Genomic DNA, 24,152 nt, shown 5'->3' on the forward strand with positions numbered 1-24,152 from the left:
GCCACCTCCCCACTCATGCTCTGTTTCTCTGTTAATAAATAAACATAAAAAATTTAAAAAAAAAGAATACACTAAGACTCCTATAAGCATCAAGGCAAGAAACTTAAAACATTCCCTAGAAAGGAGAAAGAAAATGATTTGCCCAAGATCTCTGGTAACAGTGGAGGGAATGGTTTCATGGAGCAGAGATTCTGTACCATTCACAAAGGAGGCAGCAGAAAATCTGTCTGCTGCGCAAGGTCAAAGTGAAAGCACTCAAGGAAAGGAAAACCACGGTCCACACGGGATGCGGTAAGATGGTGCTAATTCTGAACTGTTATGAAAATGATTATAAAATAACACAAATGTTGAAAATAACCCCTGGAAAGAAAAGTTAGACAGTAAGAAACTGGAAGATGGAGGAGGTGGGGGAGGATAAAGAGTAAAACCAAGCTGAATTTCTCATTTTCTAAAGTGAGGAATCAATATTTTTCACAGAGGTAGAGACTACAGAGAAACCCAGGTCCTTTCTTCTTAATTTAAAAAAGCAATTCTACACTGAGAGTGAAATGTGTAGAACAAAGGACACTTCACCAACTTTCCAGAACAACAAAAAATGTAAAAGCCAGAAAGATGGTACAGAGCCCGAAAGCACCAGATGAGGCACCCACGAGAGGGCAAACCTCCTGGCCATCAAGCCGCAGGCAAACGGCTCTCCAAGCGCCCAGGGGCCCTCTGTCTGGAGCACAAAAGCTGCCGCTGAGAAAGTTGAAAGTGAGAGTGAGCTAAGATACTCCAGGAAAACGCAAACACACACATGTACATGCATTTAATGTCGAAACCAGTAGCAGATAAAGTCAAATCCAAGACAAAAGGAATTAATTAGGTCAACAGGGGCTCCTCGAAGCCGTAAAAAGGTGAAGCGCCCAATAAAAACCATAACAACCACGAACCTGTGTGCTTCAAACAACTTGGTATGGAAATGAGTAAAACAAAAAAAATCTGTTAAGAGCCACAAGGAGGAATTCATAAAACCATCTCTCTTCATCCTAGAGAAAATGTACAAAATTAAGGGGGGAGGCAGAAGAGTGGAAGAAGATGAGAAACCGTACATCAAAGCAGGGACTCTAAAAATAAAAAATTAACGTCTTCCAATAAATGTTTAATGTTTCGTTTTATCCCCCAAAACACTGACAAAAATACTTCTAAATAGGCCACAAAGAAAAATGTGAAAATTAAGAAAAATAAAATATACATAGACTATATTTTCTAACTCCAGTGGAAACTAATAACCAAAAAGTTAACCAGGAAAATTAACCAACCACATCTATCTGGAAATGAGTTAGTTCATTTCTTAGGTCAAAAATCAAATTGACACAGATCATGAAAGACTACTGAATACTGAAGACGAACCATGGACTGAAGGGGGAGGGGGAGGGAGGGAGGGGGTGATGCTCATGGTGGGGGGCACTTGTGGGGAGAAGCCCTGGGTGTTAACATGGAAACCAATTTGAAAATAAACTATTAAAAAAAAATCAAATCGACCAAAACTTCTTAGGATATGGTGAAGGCAGCATTCAAAAATATATGAGCCAAAATTCATTTATTACTCAACAAGAAAAAGACAGGGGGGAGGGGACAAGGTTTCAACTGAACAAGTTAAAAAACGATGTTCAGGGGCACCTGGGTGGCTCAGTCGGCCAAGTGTCCGATTTTGGCTTAGGGCACGATCTTGTGGTCCATGCATGGGTTCGAGCCCCGCATCAAGTTCTGTGCTGACGGCTCAGAGCCTGGAGCCTGCTTTGGATTCTGTGTCTCCCTCTCTCTCTGCCCCTCCCCTGCTCGTGCTCTGTCTCTCTGTCTCAAAAACAAATAAACAAAAAAATTTAAATTAAAAAATTAAAAAAATAAAAGACGGATGTTCAAAACAAGGTCAGGAAGGGAGGAGAAAGAACTGAGCAATGAAACTGGGAATCTAGGAGCCAGACCAGCAGCGGGGCTGATAACTACATCTGGAAGCTGATTGTACGAAATACAACACAGTGGTGACACAAAGCTTCCCAAGACGGAAAGAGCAGACACACAGTCAGGAGCTTCGGGAAAGGAAACGTTAGCAGACACAGAGGAGATGTTTTTCACATTAAAGAGAATAAAATAACTCCGTTCTAATAAGTTCAAAATTGTTGATGAAAAGAAAAACATTCCAAGAGCTAATTTGATATTATACATGTCAACTACACTTCAATTTAAAAAAATAAATAAAAAGAGGAGGTGCCTGGGTGGCTCAGTCAGTTACGCATCTGACTTCAGCTCAGCTCATGACCTCGCGGTTTGTGGGTTCGACCCCCACATTGGGCTCTGCTGTCAGTACAGAGCTCACTTCAGACTCTCTGTCTACCCCCTCACCTCTGCCCCGTCCCCGTTCATTCTCTTTCTCTCTCTCCTAAAATAAATTTAAGATAAATAAATAAACAGAAAAGAAAAAAAGAAAATGATGAAAGAAAAAAGAAAAAAAAAAAAACCTTTCCAGGAAAAAGTGCTGTACTGACTCTAAGAGGAATAAAGGATAAAGTCAGACTGAAGCAATCCCTTAGGAAAACCTGAGAAGTTATCCCAGAAATCCTTCCCCCAAGAAACAGTAAGTTCTGATGGTCTCGAAGGATTCCTTTAAAAGTTCAAGGAACAGACATGCCTCTCTGCTTTCTTTTCTTTTTAAATCTTAATTCCAATATAGATAGTATACAGTAGTATTTGAGTTTCAGGTCTACAATACAGCGATTCGACAGCCCTATACATGACTCGGTCCTTGTCACAAGTGTACTGCCGAGTCCCCATCATCTATTTCATCCCCTCTGATAACCATCCGTTTCTTCTCTGGCGTTAAGAGTCTCTTGGTTTCTCTTTCTTTTTTCCCTTTGTTTTTTTTTTGTTTCTTAAATTCCACAGGACTGAAATCATGTGGCATGTGTCTTTCCCTGACGACTTCTTTCACTTAGTATAATACTCCCCGGCTCCATCCATGTTGTTGCAAAGCCCCTCTGCTTTCTAAACTGTTCTGGAAAACAGGAAAATGTGAAGAACTTCCCAAATCATAATCTCAAAAACCCTGATCTCAAAATATGGCAAAGAGAGTTAAAAAAAAATGTATAGCTCAATCCTCTACTTTGAGCCTTTATAAAATGCTAGTAAAAGCGTAACAACAGAACGATCCTGATAATGTGGACTCGATGCCAGGCCTGGTCTACATTCCGTCCACACACTGATTCACTGGATCCTCTGAACCATCCTATGAAATGCAGTTACTGTCTGGCCCCCAGACGAGGAGACTGAGGCACAAGGAGCGGCAGAACTGGTATTCAGGTGTGGCCGCACCAGTCTCCGGAGGCCGCGCTCTGACCACCACGCCTTACTGCCTCCCCAGCTCAGTCATGCAGTTTGTTACGGCAGAAACCCGCCGTGATGAAGCAGTGTGTGCTGTGGAGGCCACACTAGCTCCCCACCAGGAAGTCACTGCAGAAAATTCACCTAAGGTACACCTAGTGCCCGACCCTGGGTCTCCTGTCCCGCTCGGATACGCGGAACCGCGGCTCCTTGGAGAAGCCTAGGGTGGGAGCGGGGACACACAAAATGAACCTGGAGCAGCCCATCGTGCCTGAGGGGAAGACAGAGCTCAGAAAGCAAAATGGCCAGCGGTAGGTGATGTCAGAGGGACACAGGAGCCAAACAAAAAAGCCCTCGATGCCCAAAGCTAGAATGATCTGAGTAGGAAAATAAACAAGACTGGATTCTAATACAAAGTAGAAAATAAGCCTCTATGAGTCTGTATAGATAGAAAATAGTCCATAAATAAGTGACTGAACAAATACATAAATGGAGAAGAGACAAATCCCCAACACAGGAGAATACAAGAGCCTATGTAAACACTCCCCTACCAAGAGGACAGAGCATAAAGCCCCACCTGGTGACTGCGGGCTGTGCCGGTGACCTCCTGCCAAGAGTGCGGTGCGGGGCAGAGAGCAGCTTTGTGGTGGAGAGACTTGACCGACGCTGCCTCAGTTAGGTGAGCGAGCCCAACAGCAGTGAGCAGGACAGCACCTACCCTGATGGGACACGGTGCAAGAGGCACTCGGCCTCGGTGGCCTTCCTCCCAAGGACCCAGGACCCCAGCGTAACCTTGAGAAAAACTAAAACTGACAGATCTTGCACAAAGTACCTGACCAGTATGTCTCAAAACCATCAAGGTCATCCAAGGTAAGGAAGTCTGGGAACCAGTTACAGCCAAGAGGAGCCTAGGGGGTCAGGACGACCAAAGGCAGTGGGTGTCCTGGGTGGGATCGCAGAACACAAGAGGCATATCAGGTAAAAGGTAAGGACAATGGAATGCAGTGTGGACTTCAGATAGTCATGATGTGTCAACGGTGTCCATGAGCCGTGACACATGTGCCAGTCATGTTAATGACACGGGGAAATGGGTATGGGGTATGCCTGAACTAGCCAACATTCCTGTAACTTTCCTGTGATCCAAAACTATCATAAATTTAAGCTTATCAATTCCTCGAAACACATGACACACAAAAACACCAAGAGAGATGCCAAAAAGGCATCTGACAAAATTCAACATCCTTTCTTGATAAAATCTCCTCATAAGCCAGGAAGAAAACGCTACCTCCTTGAACTGATGGTATGTATTTATCAGAAGTCAACGGTCAGAAGGGGGTTCAATGGTGAAATCCTCAGGGAAGTCCGCACAGACGCCTGTGGGCACCACTGTTTCCTACCGGGATTCTCGGGGGGCGATTCCCAGGCATCTCAAGAGGAGCTGCCTCTCTCTCTTGGCTTTGTCCCCCAAAGCTCTACTGAGGGCTCGTTTGCAGGAAACCCTTCCCTCTAGTTCTCTGTCCACATTTTCTGGCTGGATACCAGGCCTGTTTGCGCCCTAAGTGTACCCATTTTCCAGTTATTCTTACAGGCAAAATGAAGGCACGTGGGGCCTGCCCTGCCTAGTACAGGGTGGCCCAGGACGAGGGAAAGCCTGCTCTGAACACTGAGGAATTGTCCTCCCAAGGCGGCTCTGGCTCTTAGAAAAGGCTCGCTCAGCTCACAGGGACAGCCAGCTGGGTGCAGTGTCCGTGGGCCGCCTTCCTGAGGGGTGTGCCAAACAGATGGGGTTTCCTGGCCCCTCTCGTGGTGGGCGTGTGGTCTGCCCTCCAACAGCCGAGGAAGTGCCGTCAGGAAACCTGCATCAGCCTCGCCGCGCAAGGCAGAGAGCGGGTTCCGCCAGGCCCAGCCCTGAAGTCTCGCTGGGCGCTTTTTGAGCAAGCCCTGTTGGGGCTTCATCCCTCAAGGTGGCCGCGGACACAGGAGGGACAGGACCGGGCGGTGACAGGGACCAAGCCCAGAGAGAAGGCCCGTCACATCTGCTCTCACCCAGGGGGCTCAGGGTCAGAGGCCGCCTGGACCCACACCTGCCTCAGAGGCCCCCAGCAAAACTCCAGCACCTTCAGGGAGGAAAGCAAACTGAGGGTGGCCTCACTGATGCCCGGGCTTGCCTAGAGACCGCATCAGACCAGACCACTCCCAGGGGACGGAAAGCTCTATGTCTCCAGAACCTCCAAGGAGGAGGAAATACGGGCTTCTGGGTAACACCCGTCACCGGTGAATCCTGGGTCCTCTGCTTGACCAGAGCCACACGGGGCCATGTCTGAGCACCACGCCCGGCACGGAGAGCCCCGGCCAGAGCCAGAGCCAGAGTGGGGCACGCGGGCCCAGGCCCCTGAGAGCCGGTCCCTCGGGGGTTACCGCGCCCCGGGACGGGGCGGACGAGGAGGGAGCTCATGTGAGCAAGGCTGCTCTCCGGCAGCCTGGAAGCGCAGGCCTGCGGACGTGACAGAAAAGCCGGTCCGATCATCTGGGGAGCCTGCGGTGGCGGGCTGGGGGCGAGGGACGCGCTCGGGGTCACCTGTGCCTGCCGAGGCCTGGGGCTTGGGCTGGGGCCTACAGGAAACAGCAGCTTGTCCGTTCCAGCTGCCTGTGCCTTCTGCAGACGTGAGCACCACGAGGCTCGTGGTTGTGGGGTTCCCCATAAACCCTCCCATCTTCCAATTATCCTCACTGGAGGTAAGCGTTCTAATCCTCAAAAAGAGAAAAAAAAACTGGCCTTGTTTAACAATAACATAGCAAGGTTTCTGCAACCTGCTCTCTGGGGTGGGTACATTGGAAGATCAACTACCTGACCCAGCACCCACAGCTTACGTAGAGTGTGTGTGTGTGCAGGTGTGAGTGTGTATGGTATGTGAGTGTGATGTGTGTGTATGTGGTGTACATGTGGGTGCAGGTGGGAGTGTGTAAGGTATGTGAGCGTTGTGGTGTGAGTGGTGTGGTGTGTGAGTGTGTCTGAGTGTGTCATGTGTGTATGTGGTGTATGTATATACATGGGGGGTATATGTGTGCTGTACATGGGTGGGCTACAATGTGGGTGGGTGTGTGCTCACGCTACTTTGTAAGTGTGCGATCGTGTGTCTATGTGGTGTGCGAGTGCTGGGGTGTGTAGTGTGGAGATGTGTCTGGCATGTGTTGGGTGTGTCTGTCTGTGGGGCGTGTGCGTGGTGTCAGCGGGCCATGTCTGTGTGTGTGTGCGCACGCGGGCGCACAGGGTCAGGGGAGGAGACCCTTCCACTTGGCCCCATCCCCCGCCCCCAGTCTGGACTCGGAGGGGACGCCAGCGCACAGAACCGGGACTCGCATCATCCCGCGGGGGGCAGGGACAGGTGGGACGGCCTCCTCGCGGTCCACACAGCTGAGCGGGTTCGTCAGTAACAGACCGAGACTCCGGGGAGGGCTGCGGCCCAGGACACAGCCGCGGAGGAAACCCGGGCCTTGCCAAGGGCCTCCAGGCGGGGTCGGGGGCGTCTCCGGGCAGGACCCCAGCCCGGGGAGGACAGCCACGCGGCCCCCCAGCATGCTTCACAGACCTGCCTTTCAAATCCCGCCCGCGGCCCCCATGGACGCGGTCACAGCCCGGAGAGAAAGACCACGTAATTTCAGTTAGGGTCCCAGGCTGTCAGAGACTCGTGATTAATCTCCTTGTGGCGAATGCAAGCCAGGACCCGCTTACACAGCCAACTGGGCGTGCTCAACATCGGCGTCTGCAGGTAACTGATGGCGCCGCCAGCCGGGATCCTGCCGTAACAGGAGGTGGTGACATGACTGGGCCTGGCTCAGGGGCTGTTAGCGCCGACGCACCCACACAGTTCACTCCACCTCCGTGTGCAGAAACCCTTCTCACAGGCAGAGCACGGGGGGCAGGGGTCCTGAGAAATGACCTCAGCTCCTTTTCTTTTTTTTAACATGCCCTTACGATTTTATAACAAACCTCTGATTATAAAACAAACAAACAAAAAGATGAGGACCGGGTCTCCTGGCCAGCATCTCTGAGGCCCGAGTCTGAGCACCACCGCCTTGATGGCCTGCCCTCTTGGGAGAAAATCAGCCCCATCTCAGGCCCCCTTCCCCTGCTCCCACCCTGCCCCCAGTCCTGACACGCAGGAGTCCCCGCTCCTCTCGCTCTGTGCCCCTCTGTGGGGCTGGTGGCGGCCAGGCTCCCGGCACATCCAGTGGGCTCTAGGGGTGCTCTTTTGACCCTGTGGGTCAGCGGCCTGCAGGGGAGTCTGGGCTCCCTGGGCCTTCCCGGGCACTGGCCCACACCCCGTGGGGAAGCAATAACTGCTTCAGAGGGGTTTTATGCTCCCCACCTAGTTAAGAAAAGAATTCTGAAAGTTCACAGTGGCAAAAAATAGCTCAGGACATTTCCTTCTGTCTCCCATCCATCCAACTCACCCACACATGCCTCCTGACCCAACTGTGGAGCAGACGCTGGGGATAAAGGAGACAGGGCTTCAAAAAGCCTCCGGCCTCCCAAGGACACAGACCACAAACCTGTGTCACAGAGTCACCCGGGCAGTGACAGAGAAACGTGCCTGTGGGGAGGAGGTGTGCGGCAGAGAGAAGTCAGGCCATCTCACCAGGCCAGGCGCCCTCAGGGGCTCGGCCAGCACTGGCAGGAGGCAGTGTACATCAGTACAGTCAGCCATACAGCAGGCATACAGTAGGCGCACAACAGTGCACACACACTTGGCGCATCCAGCTGAGCTGAATTAATGCCACTCGGCCCCCTCAGGACAGCTGCTCAGGTGTGAGCTTCAGGCTCACTTCTCTGATCCACAGAGGCGGCGGCCATGGGGCCAGGGCACGGGCGGGTGGGGGGCACTGAGCAGTTTGAAGACAAAGGTACGGTGTCCCCAGAGCTCAGCTTAACAAAGACCCCTTCAAACTACAGCCAAACTCAACACGTAGACTCTGGACCCCAACGCAAACAGACCAGCGTGGACTGGGTATTAGTAAGATTAAGCAATTATTGTGAATTTGGTTAGATGTGGTAACAGCGTGGTGATTATACAAAGGGAAAATACCCTCATCAGCTGAGACACCTACTGCTTAAGTACAGGTGAAATGACATCATGTCTGGGGTTGGTTTTAACTTTTTTTTAATGTTTATTTTATATTTGAGAGTGCGCGAGAGAGAAAGACAGCAAGCGGGAGAAGCAGACAGAGAGGGAGACACAGAATCGGAAGCAGCTCCCGGCTCTGAGCTAGCTGTCAGCACAGAGCCCGACGCGGGGCCCGAACCCACGAACCATGAGATCTGACCTGAGTTGAAGTGGAATGCTTAGCTGACAGAGCCCCCCCAGGCGCCCTGTGGCGGCTGGCTCTAAATACCACAGCAAAGCAAGATGAGACAGGACTCTGCGGGGGACTCTGGGGCCCATCATACTGTTTTCTCTGTGTGCAGAGGGCGGTGATATCTAAAGCGTCTCATTACAAGAGAAGACAGACCTGCCCTGCCTTGGGCAGCACAAGCGCTCCGAGGGCCGCTGGCCGGAGCTCACACACAGGCCTGTCCAGGCTGCAGCTCAGGCTCCGGACACCGGGGGGAGCGCGGCTCGTGTCCCCAGGAGCCGGCTTCGGAGCTGGACTGCCGGCAGCTCAGGACACGGGGCCGCCGGCACGCAGCAGGCAGCAGGACTCCCCTCTGGGGCAAGCCAGTCCTGCTCTAGTTTCTGCGTTATTTTTATTTGAGGCATCAGCTGTGGGCCGATGCAGCGAGGAGCAGACTTGTGGGGCAGTGCCAATCTGGGGGGCCGCCGCCCTGCCCACCTCCCAGGTACCCTGCAGAAACCCCTCCTGGCGCAGATCCTGGTGGGGGCCGGGGGCCCCGGGACTAGCAGAGCGGATGCCGTACTGCAGCAGACCACGTGAAGGCGAAAGCTGGGACGGCTCTGTGTGCCTGTCCCTGTCCCTGTCCCTGTCCACCAGCATGATGAGCACTTGTTCCGTGCTCCCTCTTGGGACTCCACAGCAACGAGGGCCCTCAAGGCCAAGTTACCCTCTCACTACTCGGGGTAAGAGGAGAGAAACACAGAGGCCCTCTGTTCTGGACTCCTTTCAGGGTCAGACTTTGAAAAAGATGCCAATCCCCAAGCCACGTGAGGGGAAGGTAAATGGCCACAGCGTGCTGATTCTGTCTGCACTTCCCCCTCGCCCCTCACGGAGCAGGCCAGAAAGGCTGGGAGAGGGACGCGGAGGCAGAGCGGGCCCAGAGAGCAGCCAGGTAAACTCTGCGAAGTGGAGAAGGGGAGGCAGCACCAGATGCCTACAAGGGGCACCCCACCACAGGGTGGGCAGGATAAAGGTAAGATTCTTTTCTGCACGCGCAACACTTCTGACACCGAATGTGCGTGACACCAAGCAATTTTCCAATCACCAACCAGATGTCCTACGATTTAATTCTGACACGAATGGCCAGAGTTAGCACAGACCTCCCAGGCTACGGGCCCCGTCCCACAAGCCTGCCCCCACTCCGGACATCGCTCACAAGTCCGGGCCTCGGGTACTTCTGGCTGGCTGGCTATAAACTGGGGGTTTCCATGACCCCCTCCTTGGGCTTGATGATTTGCTAGAATAGCTCACAGAACTCAGGAAAGTGTTTTTACTTACTATTACCACTTTATGAGAAAGGATACATCTCAGGAAGGGCCAAACAGAAGAGCGAGGTGCAGAGCAAAGGGTGGGGGAGGGGCCAGGAACTGCCGTGCCCCCTCCAGGCCTGCCACCCTTCCAACGCCCCCGCATGCCCACCAGCCCCACTGTTACAGGTGTCTCCACAGACATTCCCTTCTGCGGGCATGACTGAGCAAACCACTGGTCAGAACTCCACCTCCAGCCACTCTCCACTCTCCCTGGAGTCTGGCAGAGGCGGGGAAGAGCTGCAAGTCCCAACCCCCCAGTCTCGCGGTGGTTCCTCCAGCAACCAGCCCCCACCTTCCCCACATCTCCACATTAGCATAAACTCCAGTGCCCTTGAAAGGGGCTTATTATGAATCATTCAAGGAATTAATTCCAAGGGTTCTAGAAGCTCTGTGCCAGGAGCTGGGGGCAGAGACCAAATAAGAAACAAGGGGGCGTCCTCCCCAGCAGAGCTTCCGGACGGTTCTGTCAGTGGCGGGAGGCCCTGGACTGGAAGCCTCCTGCCCCAGGAGCTGGGTGAGAGGCGGGCCACAAGGACAGTTTGGGTCTGACCCAAGGCTTCCGCGCACCACGGGCAGCCACCTGCTGACCCCTGGGTCTGGGACCCAGGCCAGGCCACACCCCCCATGCCAGGCAGCCCCGGGAAGCGCCCTGGTCGGGGGGCAGTGGCTCGCCGCAGCCTAACTGGAGGCCAAGGCCAATGGAGTTCTCCAGAATGCTTTATGAGCCACTGAACCATCCCCCGACCCAGGCTTCCATGCACAGCAGACGCAACGGCTACGCTTACACACAAAACGGCAAGCTGCTTTCCGGCGGCTTTCCGGCTCCCAACAGCAGCTGCTTGGCAGAGGTTCCTGCGAACTGCAGAAACAAAGTCCGAGAGTGGGATGAAGGGGCACTGACCATCCTGAAACGTCATCTAAGACCGTGACCGTCTGACGCTGCCGAGAGCCGGGGAGGCGGCCGCGGCGGAAGACAGATCCCCGGCCCACGATCCCCGCCGGTCTGTGCGCGGGGCGGCGGCGCCTCATCTGTTACGTGCTCCGGAAACATAAATTACTGTTTTTTACATTTTAATCTTTACCCAGAGAAACACGGCAGCTTACCTTTCCATCTCATATTCTTTCATTCCCACTTTTACGGCCTTCATTACCTGGAGGATGGATATTAAGCAAAGACGTTGGTATTAAGGAGGTAAGTAACACTGCCTCATAAATAATGTAGAGCACTTTTTCAAAACAATCTCTTCTTTAAAAAAAAAGAAAGATAGGTGCACAGAGTGGTGTAGAAATGTGACAAATTAGAACTTTTTTACAGCTCCAAAAGCCACAGTTTATTGAAACCACTCTGGAGCACTCCGGCTGGGAAGCCGGTGAGCACCCAGCGCCCAGCGCTACGGCTCGGGCAGCGGCACACCGAGGGCGGCAAGGATTTCGTCACGATGCCTGGTGAATACTCGTGCTCAGAGGGCGAGAATGACCGTCCTAAAAGGCTTCCTCTGTGCAGCTGTCCCAGAGCACACAGGAAAGGAACGCGTACAAGAGGCTGCGGCCCACACGCGCACAAAGCCGTGCCTACCGCCAGGCAGGCACCCGGCCACCCGCCACGCTGGCCGTCCTACCAGAACTGCGCCTCCTTCCTTGCTCGGGCTCCTCAGGTGAGGTGGGAAGGTTTGGGAAAGAGCCTCGCGAGGCTGTTTTTGGAAAACCGAGGACAGTAATCCATGTGCTTGAATCATGGGTGAGGATGAGAGATTCTTTAAAAATAACTGGAAATGGGGCACCTGGGTGGCTCGGTCAGTGAAGCGTCCGACTTCAGCTCAGGTCATGATCTCACGGTTTGTGGGTTTGAGCCCCATGTCGGGCTCTGTGCTGACAGCTCAGAGCCTGGAGCTGCTTCCGATTCTGCGTCTCCCTCTCTCTCTGACCCTCCCCTGCTCATGCTCTGTTTCTCTCTGTATCAGTAATACATAAACATGAAATAAATAAATAAATAAATAAAAGTAGCTGGAACCGCCAGAAGGAGAGCCCTGTCCTCCTGGAGGGGGGGACCTGAGGCTGGGAAATGCCCTGAGGGCAAGCGCCCTTAAGGCCAGCCACGGGGGCGGAGCCTCTGCTGTCCCTGCCTCCGTGGGGAAGAGAGAAGAGCCACCGTGAGTCTCCGCCGGAAGGGACACCTGGGGCCTGTTCACTAGAGCTCCCCGAGACCCTCCCATCCATCCAAGGCCCTCCTGCCCCACTCAGAGCAACGCTGCTCGTCCACCCCAGCTGCAACAGCACCCCAACGAGCCTGTGCCCAACTTACCTCCCGGTGGGCCTCGCTGGAGATTTTGTTGGTGTAACGCAAAACCTCCAGTTCCATGTCCGTCTTAAAGACCCGGCTGCAGAGAGAAGAACAAAGCAGCAAGTCAGTGACTCCCAGCAGGGGCTGGCTGGACAATCCCCCACGCACCGCCCCCCCAGGGAGACCTCGGGGCCCATCACACCTTGCACAGCCTGGGAAGGACCACAGGGCCGGCTCGTGCCCAGCTGGGCCGCTGACGGCCGCCAAGGCCCAGGACTGATCTAATGACAGCCTTGGGCATGCAGGCTGTTTCCAGTTATGAGATCTGGAAGCCACTGTGGGTGGTGGAAGAAGCCCACATTCTGTAGCCGGACATGCCCTACCTCACTGAGACTCAGTTTCCCCATCCATAAAGGGGATGAAATCTACCTCACAAAGCTGTGAGACCTGAATCAAGTGCTGACTCCAGGGATCTGCCCGGTTGGCTGAAGAGGTCTCCGGTTTCCTCCCCACCCCACCTGCCTGCCCTCAGGCAGCCCAGGAATACCCTCCCAACTAGGGGTGGGAGTGGGGACAGCAGGTGGCGCACCACTTCCAGCAGTGAGTGCAGGTAAGGGCCGTGGAAACAGGAGGTCTGCAGGGAGAAGGAGATCAGGAAGGGATGAGAAGTGGGGGAGGCTGAGTGGGGCAGGCAGGCATAACCCGGAGACCCTCCTGTCCTTCTGACACTTGGTTGTGCCTCCTGCAACTGGACTCCAGGGGGTCCTGGGGTCCTTATAGTAAATTCACGTTAGTTCGCCCAAATTTGGTTAGGTCTTTTGGCAATCGATCTCACTGCCAAATAAGACTCAGCCAGAGAAGCTACAGAAACACCAGTTTCCTACCTCCATTTCAAATAAGCAGCTCCAGGCCACGGGCACTGGTGGCCACAACCAGTCACTAAGGGCCCAGCATCCTCGGTGCACCCCCACGGGCACCTTCACCAAAGCTGCCCTCCCCCTCACGAAGGGAACACACTCGAGCAGCCTCCAGATCAGCAAAGCCAGAGAGTCTGACCATGGCCCTGCCCCTCAGTTCACGGTGAATCTGTCTCTCAACCGGCCGGCGTCTGCGCCCTGAAGCCTGACCCAGGCCAGGGACGGCAGCGAAGGTGCCCCCACCTCCACCAGGGGCAGCAAACGCTGGGGACTGCACAGCACTAGCCACAGCCAGCCGCTGACTCATGCTCTCTGCACGGTGCCATCTGTCACGGAGAAGTGACGAAGGCGTCCTGTAGCACTGTGATGCCCTCCTAAGACCGTAACACATCTGGGGGGCATGGAAAAGATGAACCCCGAGCCCAGTGAGACGTTTTCCAAATGAACATTCTCCCTTTCTTGAGAAGGCAGTGCCTGAGGCCTGACAGTCCCTGAGGCCTGACATTTGGCTCTTGGTCCTCATAAGGGGTCTCTGATTCTCCTGCAGAAAACCGGGAGCAGGCCCACCCGGGGGGTCAGAAAGTGCCCTGGCAGGGAGGGTCCAAAGCCTGAGCAGGACTCCGGTGAGTGGCTCAGGCTCCTCAGGTCCAAGTCCACTGGCAGGATAACCCAGTGGCCCCTGCTCTGCTCCCTGCTGCCACCGGCTGGCTCCAGCCCAAGCAACTGGCAAGCAAGGAGTGGCCTCTGTTCTTGAACGTGGTGCTGAGCAGAGTGACCGCACAGGTGGGGACCAGGACCAGGCCCCGCCCACCTCCCACCCTCTGCCCCTCTGCCCCTCTGCCCCTCTGCCCCTCTGCCCCTCTGCCCCTCTGCCCCTCTGCTCAGCTTCGACCTCTGGTCCAACCTGCCAGCTACCACTCCTGCCAAAGTCCCAGACCCCGAGGCCCTGTGCCCACCCATCGATGTGGGCCTGGCCAAACTCCCGCAGGCATGCTCCGGGGCCACGAGGGCTGCGGGAAAGCCCGTGGCAGGGCAGACTGCACGGCGAAGCTCCCACCACCAGCCCCACCGGCCTCGGCAAGACCCCAGTTCTGCTGGGAGTTTCGTGGGGGCGGGCAGGGCGTGAGGACTGCTCTTAACTTCATCTCCCTAAGATCTCTCCCTTCTCCTCCTTGGGCCCCCTCCCCTGCTCAGCAGATAAATGAACTCCTCTCTATGCCCTCCTCTCCACACTCTCAGGCCTCCGCCTGCCCCCTCACGCCCTCCTCCCCGCCCGCTTACAAGGGAAGGGGTGGGTCAGACTCAGCACCCCGACACACACCTGGGCTCGGCGCCCACTTGGCCCCTAGTACTGGGAGTTCTACCACCACCCACTCTCCTCCTCCTCCCCACCTCCTCCTCCAGCCAAGCTCTATCCTGCACGACCTGGCACGTTTCCGGAAGGGAACCCGTAACTGTCCTTGCTCTGGGAGGGGAGCAAGAGGCGCTTTCGTGTTTAATCTCAGAGCTCTCCCCCATCTCCGTCCCTCCTCCTTCCCCTCCCCCTGCCAGCCCCCCCTCACCAGTGTGGTACAGCGACCCCCACCCCCTCTGGCACCCCTGGGCTGCTACCCCTCCTCCCCCATCTCCCCAGAAGGCCTCCCTCCTTCCTCTCTCCACTGGGCCCCTGCACCTGCCCCTGACCTCCACCTGCAGGTCGCCCCGGCACCTCCAGCTGCCCCCATCTCTCCCACAGCTGCAGCGCCCCACTTACAACAGACACCTGCGTGTCATCCCAGACACCTGCCTGCCCCCTGTCCATTGCTCCCACATCCAAGGGACGATCAAGGGCTGCAATCCGACCTCTACACCGTCTCTCAGACCCTCTGGTTCTCTCCATCCAGAGCCCACTGCCACCAGCCTGGACAACCTCTCCGGCCTCTTCTTGCCTCCAGGCCCCTGTGCTGAGGGACAGCAGCTGCGGATCCTTAGTAAATGCAAATGTGATAGTGCTTTTCCCCCCGTTTAAAAGCTTTGGTGGCCGTTGGCTTCTCCTCCGAGGAGCTCTGGACCCGAACCACACTCTCTTCTCCTAAGAGACACGAGCACTTCCAGCTGCAGAGGCCATGTCCTGCTTTCCTTCCCAGTTTGAGTTTGTAGAAGATGACACACGCAGCTTCTAACTGCTTTACTCAGGACTAACTTGTAAGCCATGTTTAAAACAGGGGGGTAGGGGTGGCTCCTGAGTGGCTCACTGGGTTGAGCATCTGACTTCAGCTCAGTCGTGATCTCACGGTTCGGCTTGTGAGCTCAAGCCCGCATCAGGCTCGGTGCTGAGCCCTCGGAGCCTGGAGCCTGCTTTGGGTGTCTCCCTCTCTCTCTGCCCCTCCCCTGTCCACACTTTCTCTCTTTCCCAAAAATAAACATTTAAAAAAGAAAGAATGAAAGCAAAAAAATCAAACGGAACCAGGACAAACTATGCCACAAAGGCAGTTCTTCAAGGAAACCGGCCTGGCCCAACTGAATCCGAGCTCTGAAGGCTCCGAGAACAGCTGGCTGCCGTGGGGCGGCGCACCTGATCATCCACAGGGCTCTCTGGGCCTAAGTCTTGCCCAGGTGCTGGGCATTCGGTGGTGTCAGGCTGGCCGAGTGGTCTAAGGCGCCAGACTCAAGCTTCCGCTTCCCAGGTGCTGGGCATTCAGCTTGGCCCCTTGTCTCCAGGACACAAGCACCAGAAACGGTTTTTAAGATTACTGTTAAAAAATCACAAGACTTTCCAGCATTTGGCAGTCTCTCCCTGTCTTCAGGAAGGACTGACTACCCTGAGTCTGAGGAGGCGATTTCCATTACTTGTGGGCATGAAAAAGATAAGGGAAAAGGGATGCCACCACAGTCCAGCCTCTGTCGTCCCAGCGGCTTCCAGATTAAGGGAGGCCAAGTGTCACACTTGGCCCCAGCCTTGTTTGGCCCCGGGATGTGTGGGGGTGGCAGTAAGCAATATAATCTGCAAGTTTTTCTATCCCCAGGAAGGGACCCAGGCTTAGGACCGGACGAGATGCAGGTAACAAGCCTGTGCTGGAAACAACTCAGCTCTTCGACTAGCAAGAGGTGGCTGATATGTGCAGGCCAGCGGGCACCCGTGCCCAGTCCCCAGGCTGTGGCCATGGCTGCGAGCAGGGCCACGCCCAGGCGGCCACTCAGGGGGAAGGTGGCGCGACAGGCAGGGGGGCCGGAGCGGGGGAAAGCTCCTTCACCACGCCAGGCCCAGAGTCCCCTGCAACAGGCCAGAAACGACATAGACCGGACCAGGATGAGATTTATTTGGGCAATCTGGTTTTTTCCCCTTAAATATGCATAGGTCACAAAACTGCTTCTGGGCATTAAACCCAGGATTAAGACATTAATTAACGGAGGTCTGAAGGCTCCACTGATTAAAATAGTAGCAAGACAGGATGAAGGATTTCCAAAATCAGTCTCTAAGCATCACAGTGCCACCGTGTTGAACAAAACCCATTTGAAGGGACAGGTACCCCATCGCTCCTGGAGATAAATGTGCAGGGGACAGTTCTGTGGGAGCAGGCAGGCAGGAATTCAACGCCACAGGACCCCACGTCTATTCCTTCTGTACCCGTGACCTGGTGCTGTAAAGGATACAATCCCAGAGCAACAGGAGGGGCAGAAAGGAACAAGCTAGTTGGAATTACAGATCTTCAGGAGGCTCAATCAATAAGTCCTCTCAAAGAAATCAAAGCCATGAAGAAAACAGCGGTCTCGCTCAGCAGCGAGCCTTATCTGAGTGTGCTTGAGATGTTGTGGCGGCCGCAGGGGCGGCTCGGGCGGGACCCCCTCTGCGTGTGCTGACCGGGGCCCGCCACGCCTTCCCCTCTGCCTGATGTGCCCGCACCCCGCCCACTGCCTTCCGGAGCACAGCCACTCTGCCCTGGGATCCCCACTGTCCACTCGGCTTTCTCCTTAGCGTGGAGTTAAATGCCTCCTCCTCGGGAGACAAAGACAGCAACCCAGCTGGAAGACGTGTCACATACACACCAAGAAACTAGGTCATCATCTACATATCTTTTCTAATCCGGGACATGTTCCCCAGGACGTGGGACCCTGGTGCGCTTCTGCCCCCAACCATCCACCCCTCACCATCTCCACGCGCAGAAAGGCCGGGAAGGAGAAACAGATATGTTCTTCCACTGCCCAGTGCACACACGCAGGACACCTTCGCTCTGTGTAATTAACAGTTCTAAAATCGGCGTGTGACTCAATTTAACAGTCCCTCTTAAAACCCAAGAAGGCACACGACAATTGCTGACACACTTGCTCTGCTGCGACACTGCCGGGGGTCCTTAACCGAAACCCGAGGCGCCGAGCTATTAAGACTGCACACAAGTATCTCCTTTTATTTCCTAACCTGCCTGCAGATCAACGTAATCATCTGCAGAACAGGAAAGCAGAACCACAGCCTACGTTATGGGAGTGAGACGCCTGTTCTTAAGTTTCAACTTTTGACCTCCACATTCAAACCGCAACACGGGCACCAGGAAAGAAATGATCAGTTATGATCTTATGTTTCTGGGGAAGAGGATGATTATAGAGAAATTTACAGGAAATCAAAAAGGCACTGCTTGAGAGAATGGAAAACAATAAAGCAGTCACAGAAAGGAAATGAATGGCGCCCAGACACACACGAGGAAGGAGGCGCCGTCTGCGCTGGGAGAGGCTGCTCCGTGCCTCTCCATCAGACAGGCTCTGGGAGGAACCCCAGATCCGCAGCCAGGCTGCTAACCGGGAGCCGCGGCCCCTGAGTGGCAGGGGGCGTGGTGCCGAAGGAAGCTTAGTGCACAGTCCTGGGCACCTACCCGCACATGCAGGCCTCACGCAAGATCCATGCCGGGCCCTCTGAGCACCGCTGCATGTCCAGTGGCCTAGAGGGGACTTCGAGAATGCCTGACACTCAGCCCCTCGCCACCTCCAGGGTGCCCCTCAGATACACAAGGGGCAGCTCAAGATCCTGGAACCATCGGCCTGGGCTCAGCCTTTTGCTCGTTCTCAAGCAAATCATCTCCCTGTGCCTCAGTTTTCTCATCTGTAGAATGGAGGTAATCAGAGCAACTAGCTTAAAGCATAAACAAAATATCTCTTTGAGTGAGGTGACACATGTCAAGTGCTTAGCACAGTGCTTTGCACACAAGAAGTCTCAAAAGGTGACATTTGACTAAGCTGAATTAGCACTTGACTCCTACTCTCATCCAAGCCCTGGGCCATCATCCATCAAGGGAGACCAGTTCTGTTTTGCAGGTGAGGAAACTGAGGTTCCGTGCTATAGGCTAATATCGGCCTCCCTCCAAAACTGATATGTTGAAACCTAATCTCCCGTGTACTGGCATTCTAGAGCCTTTGGGACATGAGGAGGCCATGAGGGCAGAGCTCTCGTGATTGGGACTGGTGCCCTTGTAAAAGAGACCCCAGAGAGCTCCCTGCCTCTCCGGCCATGTGAGGACATGAGAGAAGATGGCCACCTAGGGACCAGAAAGTGGGTTCCCGCCAGACAGGGAATCCGCCAGCACTTGGATTTCCACGGTTCTAGAAATACGTTTCTGTTGTTTCTAAGCCACCCATGACAGTAAACGCTACGGCAGCCCGAGTGGTCTAAGACGCGGTGAGTCTTCACGAGTTAGGTATCACTACAGCCCCACTGACAGGTGTAGCTGAGGCTCAGAAAGTTGAGTGACTTCCCACGGGGGGCAAGCTGGGGTGAGAGTTTGGATTTGCCCGAGCCGGGGGGGTTTTCTGTCACCCCAGACAGCCCCTCTCCATGGGGCACAGACAGAGAGGGTGATGAAAGCCTTCAGGACGCAGCGGCCCGAAAATGTGCCAGTGAACCATAATTTAACGTCACAGAAAACCCTCTCCTAGAAATGAGGGGCCAGCCTGCCATTCCACACAGAATCCTTCCTTCGCGTGCCAGCAGGGGGCAGTGATCAGACCGCCGTGGTGCTCACCCGAGGACGACTGCAGTCACCACAGAGGCCAGAACCCACGCTATTCAAACACACCTTGAGGCAGGAAGGACGACGTGACACTTCTACAACAGTTCCACTGCCATCAAAGGCCAAGTAGATCCTTTCTGCTGCTGCTTTGGTAAAGTCGGAAAGTATTCTCATGAACGTAGAATCCACCCCCGAGCCTTGCACGTGTCACTAGAATTAGCCCGTGTGTGTTCCAAAGTCACGAGCTAATGGGGATCCCTCAGGAGACGCTGAGGCGGACAACCCAGCCGGTCTCCACAGCTGAACCCTCAGCAGCCGTGCGGGAGCACTGAATGTGGGGCGGGAGTGGGTGCGGGCCTGTTCCTGAGTGTCCAGGATTTATTCTTCTATCAACTGGGAGCTACAGAGGGGCCAGATGCCTGTAACTTTACACAAACAAGAAAAGGTGGCTGTGAACAGAAAGGCCCCAGGCCCATCCTCAGAGGCTGTATGGCTGCCCAGGGAGCACTTGGATTTCCACCTCTGGCCCAGCCCCTCTCCCCCTGGAGCCCGCTCCAAACTCTACGTGCCCCAGACAAGCCCCCGACCTGCCACGGCACCTGCTCCTCCCGGTCATCCTCACCTCGGTGACACCCCCTGGCTGTTCAGGACAGAAAACGGAGTCACCGTCAACTTCCTCCTTCACTCGTCTCACCGCCTCCCCGGGGCGTTCCCCTGGACTGCCACTCCACTCTCGACTCCGTCACACCACCCTTCCCCTGGCACCTGGGCCCTGTAGCAGCCTCCCAACTGGCAACCTGTTCCCTCTCTTGCCCTGTAATTGAGTCTTCAGACCGAGACCAAAATGAGTGTTTACAACGCAAATATGATCTTACCATTCTCCTGCTTAAATCTGTCAAAACTTTCCCCCGGTTCCCGTTTCTCTCAAGACCAAGTCCAAGCTGACACCATAGCCAAGCCAGGCCCTGCCCCTCTCTCTGACTCCCTCAAGGCCCCTTGACCTGCCTCATCCTCCCCCTTCCTGATGGAGCTTCCCCCAGTCAGCGGTGTCCAAACTCCAAGACCAGGTGAGCAAGATCTCCCAGCTAGATGGGGACACACGACCGTGGGGTTGTGGCGTCAGACATGAGAAGTCCGCACACCTCCCCGGTGTCAGGTGGTGAGGTGCCAGAGACCCCGGCTCACCGCTCTTCCACATTCGGAGTAAGTGCAGCCCTAGAATCAACGAAAGATGTTTTATTGCTAAGCAACCCGACGGCTTAGGAAGAATACTGGTGGCACATCAGAGTGGGAGGGCCACTTGCAGGGCCCTCAGAGGAGATCCCCAGCCTGAGAAGGACGGCCTTGCTGTGGCCTGCCAGAAACCCGTTACGCTGCAGGACCGGGCTGCCGGTATCAGCAAGTGAGGAAAGCAGGTGACACAAGAACACATACAAAGGGAGGCCAGCTTGTCAGGACACAGGTGCGACAGGAGGTAACAGCATGGTGTATGACGTCTGTTTTTACTCTTTTCATGATCTACTTTAAGTGAGCAGTTTAAGTGTGGCTCACTTAGGGTAGGAGGTTTTAAAAGACTCCTTAATAAAGGAGAAGATAAATTTAATTGACATTCAAGTGTTTTATCCCTTTCAGAAAAACAGACCAAATCTCTCTCTCTCTCTCTCTCTCTCTCTCTCTCTCTCATACACACACACACACACACACACACACACACAGAAGGGAGTAGTTCTGGGGACCGTCTTGTCCGAGGGGCTCTCTGAGACGGAGCAGGAGGCAACAGCAGGGTGTCAGCTTCCCGAGCGAGCGCAAGGACCAGCCCACGTCGCCACAGGCAGTACTCACCACTCCACGATCTCCGGGTGAAGGATGGTGTTGTTGACATTAAACCTGCAGAGGAAAGACAAATCAAGCCCATTAGTTCAATGGTCTGTCATCTCCCAGCAAGAAATACCTTTTTCAAGACATACCAAGAGAGGGAGGACATGACCCAAAGAGGCCGCAAACTCTAACTCCACGACCCTGTGGCTCGCAGAGGACCTGCCGCCCGCTCCCTGCAGCCGACGTACTGCCGCACCGCGTCCCCTAAGTGCCCTCAGCTGGAGAGCGCGCTGCAAACCACCCTCCATTCTCGCCAGGCAGACCAGCCTCTCTCCAAGGATACCAACACACAGACAATGGGAGTCCCAGAAGACGAGGAGAGATAAAGGAGAACATTTGAAAAAAATAATAGCCAAAAACGTCACCAATTTCATGAAAAACATTAATCTACACATCCATAAGGCCCAATAAACTCCAGATAGGGTAAGTGCTGAGAGATCCACACTCAGACATGTCATGTCAAACTGTCAAAGGACAAAGAGAAAATCCTGAAAGCAGTAAGAGAGGATTAAAAAAAAAAAGTATGGCATACAAGAAAGCTTCGATAAGATTAATGGCAGATTTCTCATCAGAAACTATAAAGGCCAGAAGGCAGTAGGCTGAAAGGAAAAAAATGCATCAACCAAGATTCTATATCCAGCAAAACTGTGTTACAAAGATGAAAGAAAAATTAAAATAGTCCCAGATAAACAACCTGAGAGAATTCATTGCTGGAAGACCTATCCTACCAGAAATACTAAAGGGAATCTTTCAGACTGTAGTGAAAGAACAACAGAGTAACTCAAAGCCACATGAAGATAAAGGCATCAGAAAAAAGTAATTACACAGGCAAGTATAGTGAAAAGGCATTTTTTGTAACACCTTTCTTCTCTCTGACTTAAAAAAGCAGTAATTATAAATCTGTGTTGACCAACAGAACATATGAAGATGCAGTCTGTATGCAACAGCAGCACAAGGGAGGGGACAAAACAAAGGTATACAGAAGCATAGTTGTTGTACACTACTGAAATTGACATTAACGCAAACTAGACTGCTCTAAGTGTGAGAGGTCATTTGTAATCCCCTAGGTATCAACTAAGAAAATAATTAAAAACAGGGGCACCTGGGTGGCTCAGCTGGGAAAACCTCCAACGTCAGCTCAGGTCATGATCTCATGGTTCCTGAGTTCGGGCCCCGCATCAGGCTCTGTGTTCATATTGAGTGTGTCCCCCAAGCACATTAGACTGAAATTAGAAATCAATAACTGAAGAAAACTTCACTTATCTGTGGCAGTTAAATCATACATGCCTAAATAACCCACAGGTCAATGAAGGAATCACAAGGGAAACTGAAAATACTCTTGAGACGAATGGAAACAAAAGCACAATGACCCAGAACTTATGGAATGCAGCTAAAGTAGTGCTCGCAGGGAAATGTATGGCCAAAAATACCTACGTTAAAAAGGAAGAAAACTATCTCCAATCAATAGTCTAGGCTTCCACGTTAAGAAACTAGATAAAGAAGAGGAAACAAACCCAAAGCAAGCAGAAGGAACAGTGCAATAGAGATTAGAGCAGATAAGTGAAATAGAAAAACAGAAAAATCAGTGAAATAAAAATGGGTTCTTTGAAAAGATCAACAAAATTGATGAAGTTTAAGTTAGACTAACCAAGAAACAAAGAGATGGGTCAAACTACTGAAACAGAGATGAAAGGGGATATTATTACTGATTTAACAAAAATCAAAAGGATTTTAAGAGAATACAATGAACAGTTGCATGGCAATCACTGGATAATCAAGGAGAAAAAAACACATACCTAAAGACACAAACTACCAAAACTAATACTAGAATTAGTTAAAAAAAAAATTGAATAGGCCCATGACACGTAAAAAGACTGAATTAGTAACTAAAGCCTCTCACAAAGAAAAGCACAGGATCAAACGCCTTCATCTTGAATACCGAATGCTTAAAAATGAATTAACACCAATGCTTCAATAACTCTTACTAAAACCAAAAGAAAAAAGAACACTTTTTTCTATTTCTTAAATTTATTTAACTCGTACATTCACATGTTCAACTCATTCTACAAGTTCAGAATTACCTAAACACCTAAACCAACACACCACAGGAAAATACAGAGGGAAATCTCTTATAAACATTGGCACAAAAAAGCTTCAAAAAAAAAAAAAAATACTGACGAACAGAGCCCATCAGCATATAAACAGGATGACCAGGTCAGATTTAGCTGAGGAATGTAAGGTTTACTCTGACAAAAATAATCAATGTAATACACTATAATCTATTATTAATTATATGAATAATCTATATTAAGAGAATATAGAACAAGACCACAGAGATACAGAAAAAGGATCTTACAAAATCCAACAATCTCTCATGATAACAACACTCAGTGAACTAGGAAGAAAGGGGAACTGCGCCGACCTCAGAAAGCTATCTACAAAAAACCCACAGCCTACATCACAGTTAATGGTCAAAGACGAAAAGCATTCCCGTAAGATGAGGAAAAAGGCAAGGGTGCTCTTCCTCTCCAATTCTGTTCAATACTGTACACAAAAACATTTGTCATGGTCATCACACACCGGATGTCTCAACAAATTTCGAAGCATTGAGACACAGAAAATGTACACTGATTACCGTCGAATTAAACTAGAAATCAGTAACAGAAAGAAAACTGCAAAATCCCAAGTTGTTTGGAAGTTAAGTATCATACTTCTAAAGACCCACTGTTCAAAAAAACAATAACAAAATTAGAAACTAAAAACGTGAAAAACCAGAACTGGTGAAATGCAGCTAAAACTGTGCCCAGAGGAAAACTGATAGCTCTAAAACGTACTCAGTGGAAAAGAACGTTGAAATGATCTAAGCTCCCGTCCCAAGAATGTCCCTTTCTTCTCTCTCAAGAAGCTACAGAAAGAACAAAACACACCTAAAGAAATTAAAAGGAAATTAAAAATCACAGAATAAAAGGCAGATATAAAAATAAAGAAAAGTCTACAGAGCCCAAATTTGTTCTTTGATAAGATAAACATAATTGAC

The 24,152-nt window shown here is 52.5% G+C and overlaps 1 protein-coding gene across 2 annotated transcripts in view; it reads right to left on the bottom strand.

Moving 5' to 3' along the window:
• The window catches only part of PEPD (peptidase D), a 106,171-nt gene that overhangs the window by 53,976 nt on the left and 28,043 nt on the right, over positions 1-24,152 (bottom strand). For both annotated transcript variants that reach the window (XM_029925016.1, XM_029925017.1), the window contains exons 7-9: positions 21,080-21,124; positions 12,367-12,442; positions 11,169-11,215 (exon numbers count right to left, since the gene is read on the bottom strand). In XM_029925016.1, the coding sequence (XP_029780876.1) occupies positions 11,169-11,215; positions 12,367-12,442; positions 21,080-21,124 (168 nt within the window). The remainder of the gene's footprint in view (positions 1-11,168; positions 11,216-12,366; positions 12,443-21,079; positions 21,125-24,152) is intronic.

Source organism: Suricata suricatta, chromosome 16 (genome assembly GCF_006229205.1).
Source record: "Suricata suricatta isolate VVHF042 chromosome 16, meerkat_22Aug2017_6uvM2_HiC, whole genome shotgun sequence".
Taxonomy (NCBI): Eukaryota; Metazoa; Chordata; class Mammalia; order Carnivora; family Herpestidae; genus Suricata; species Suricata suricatta.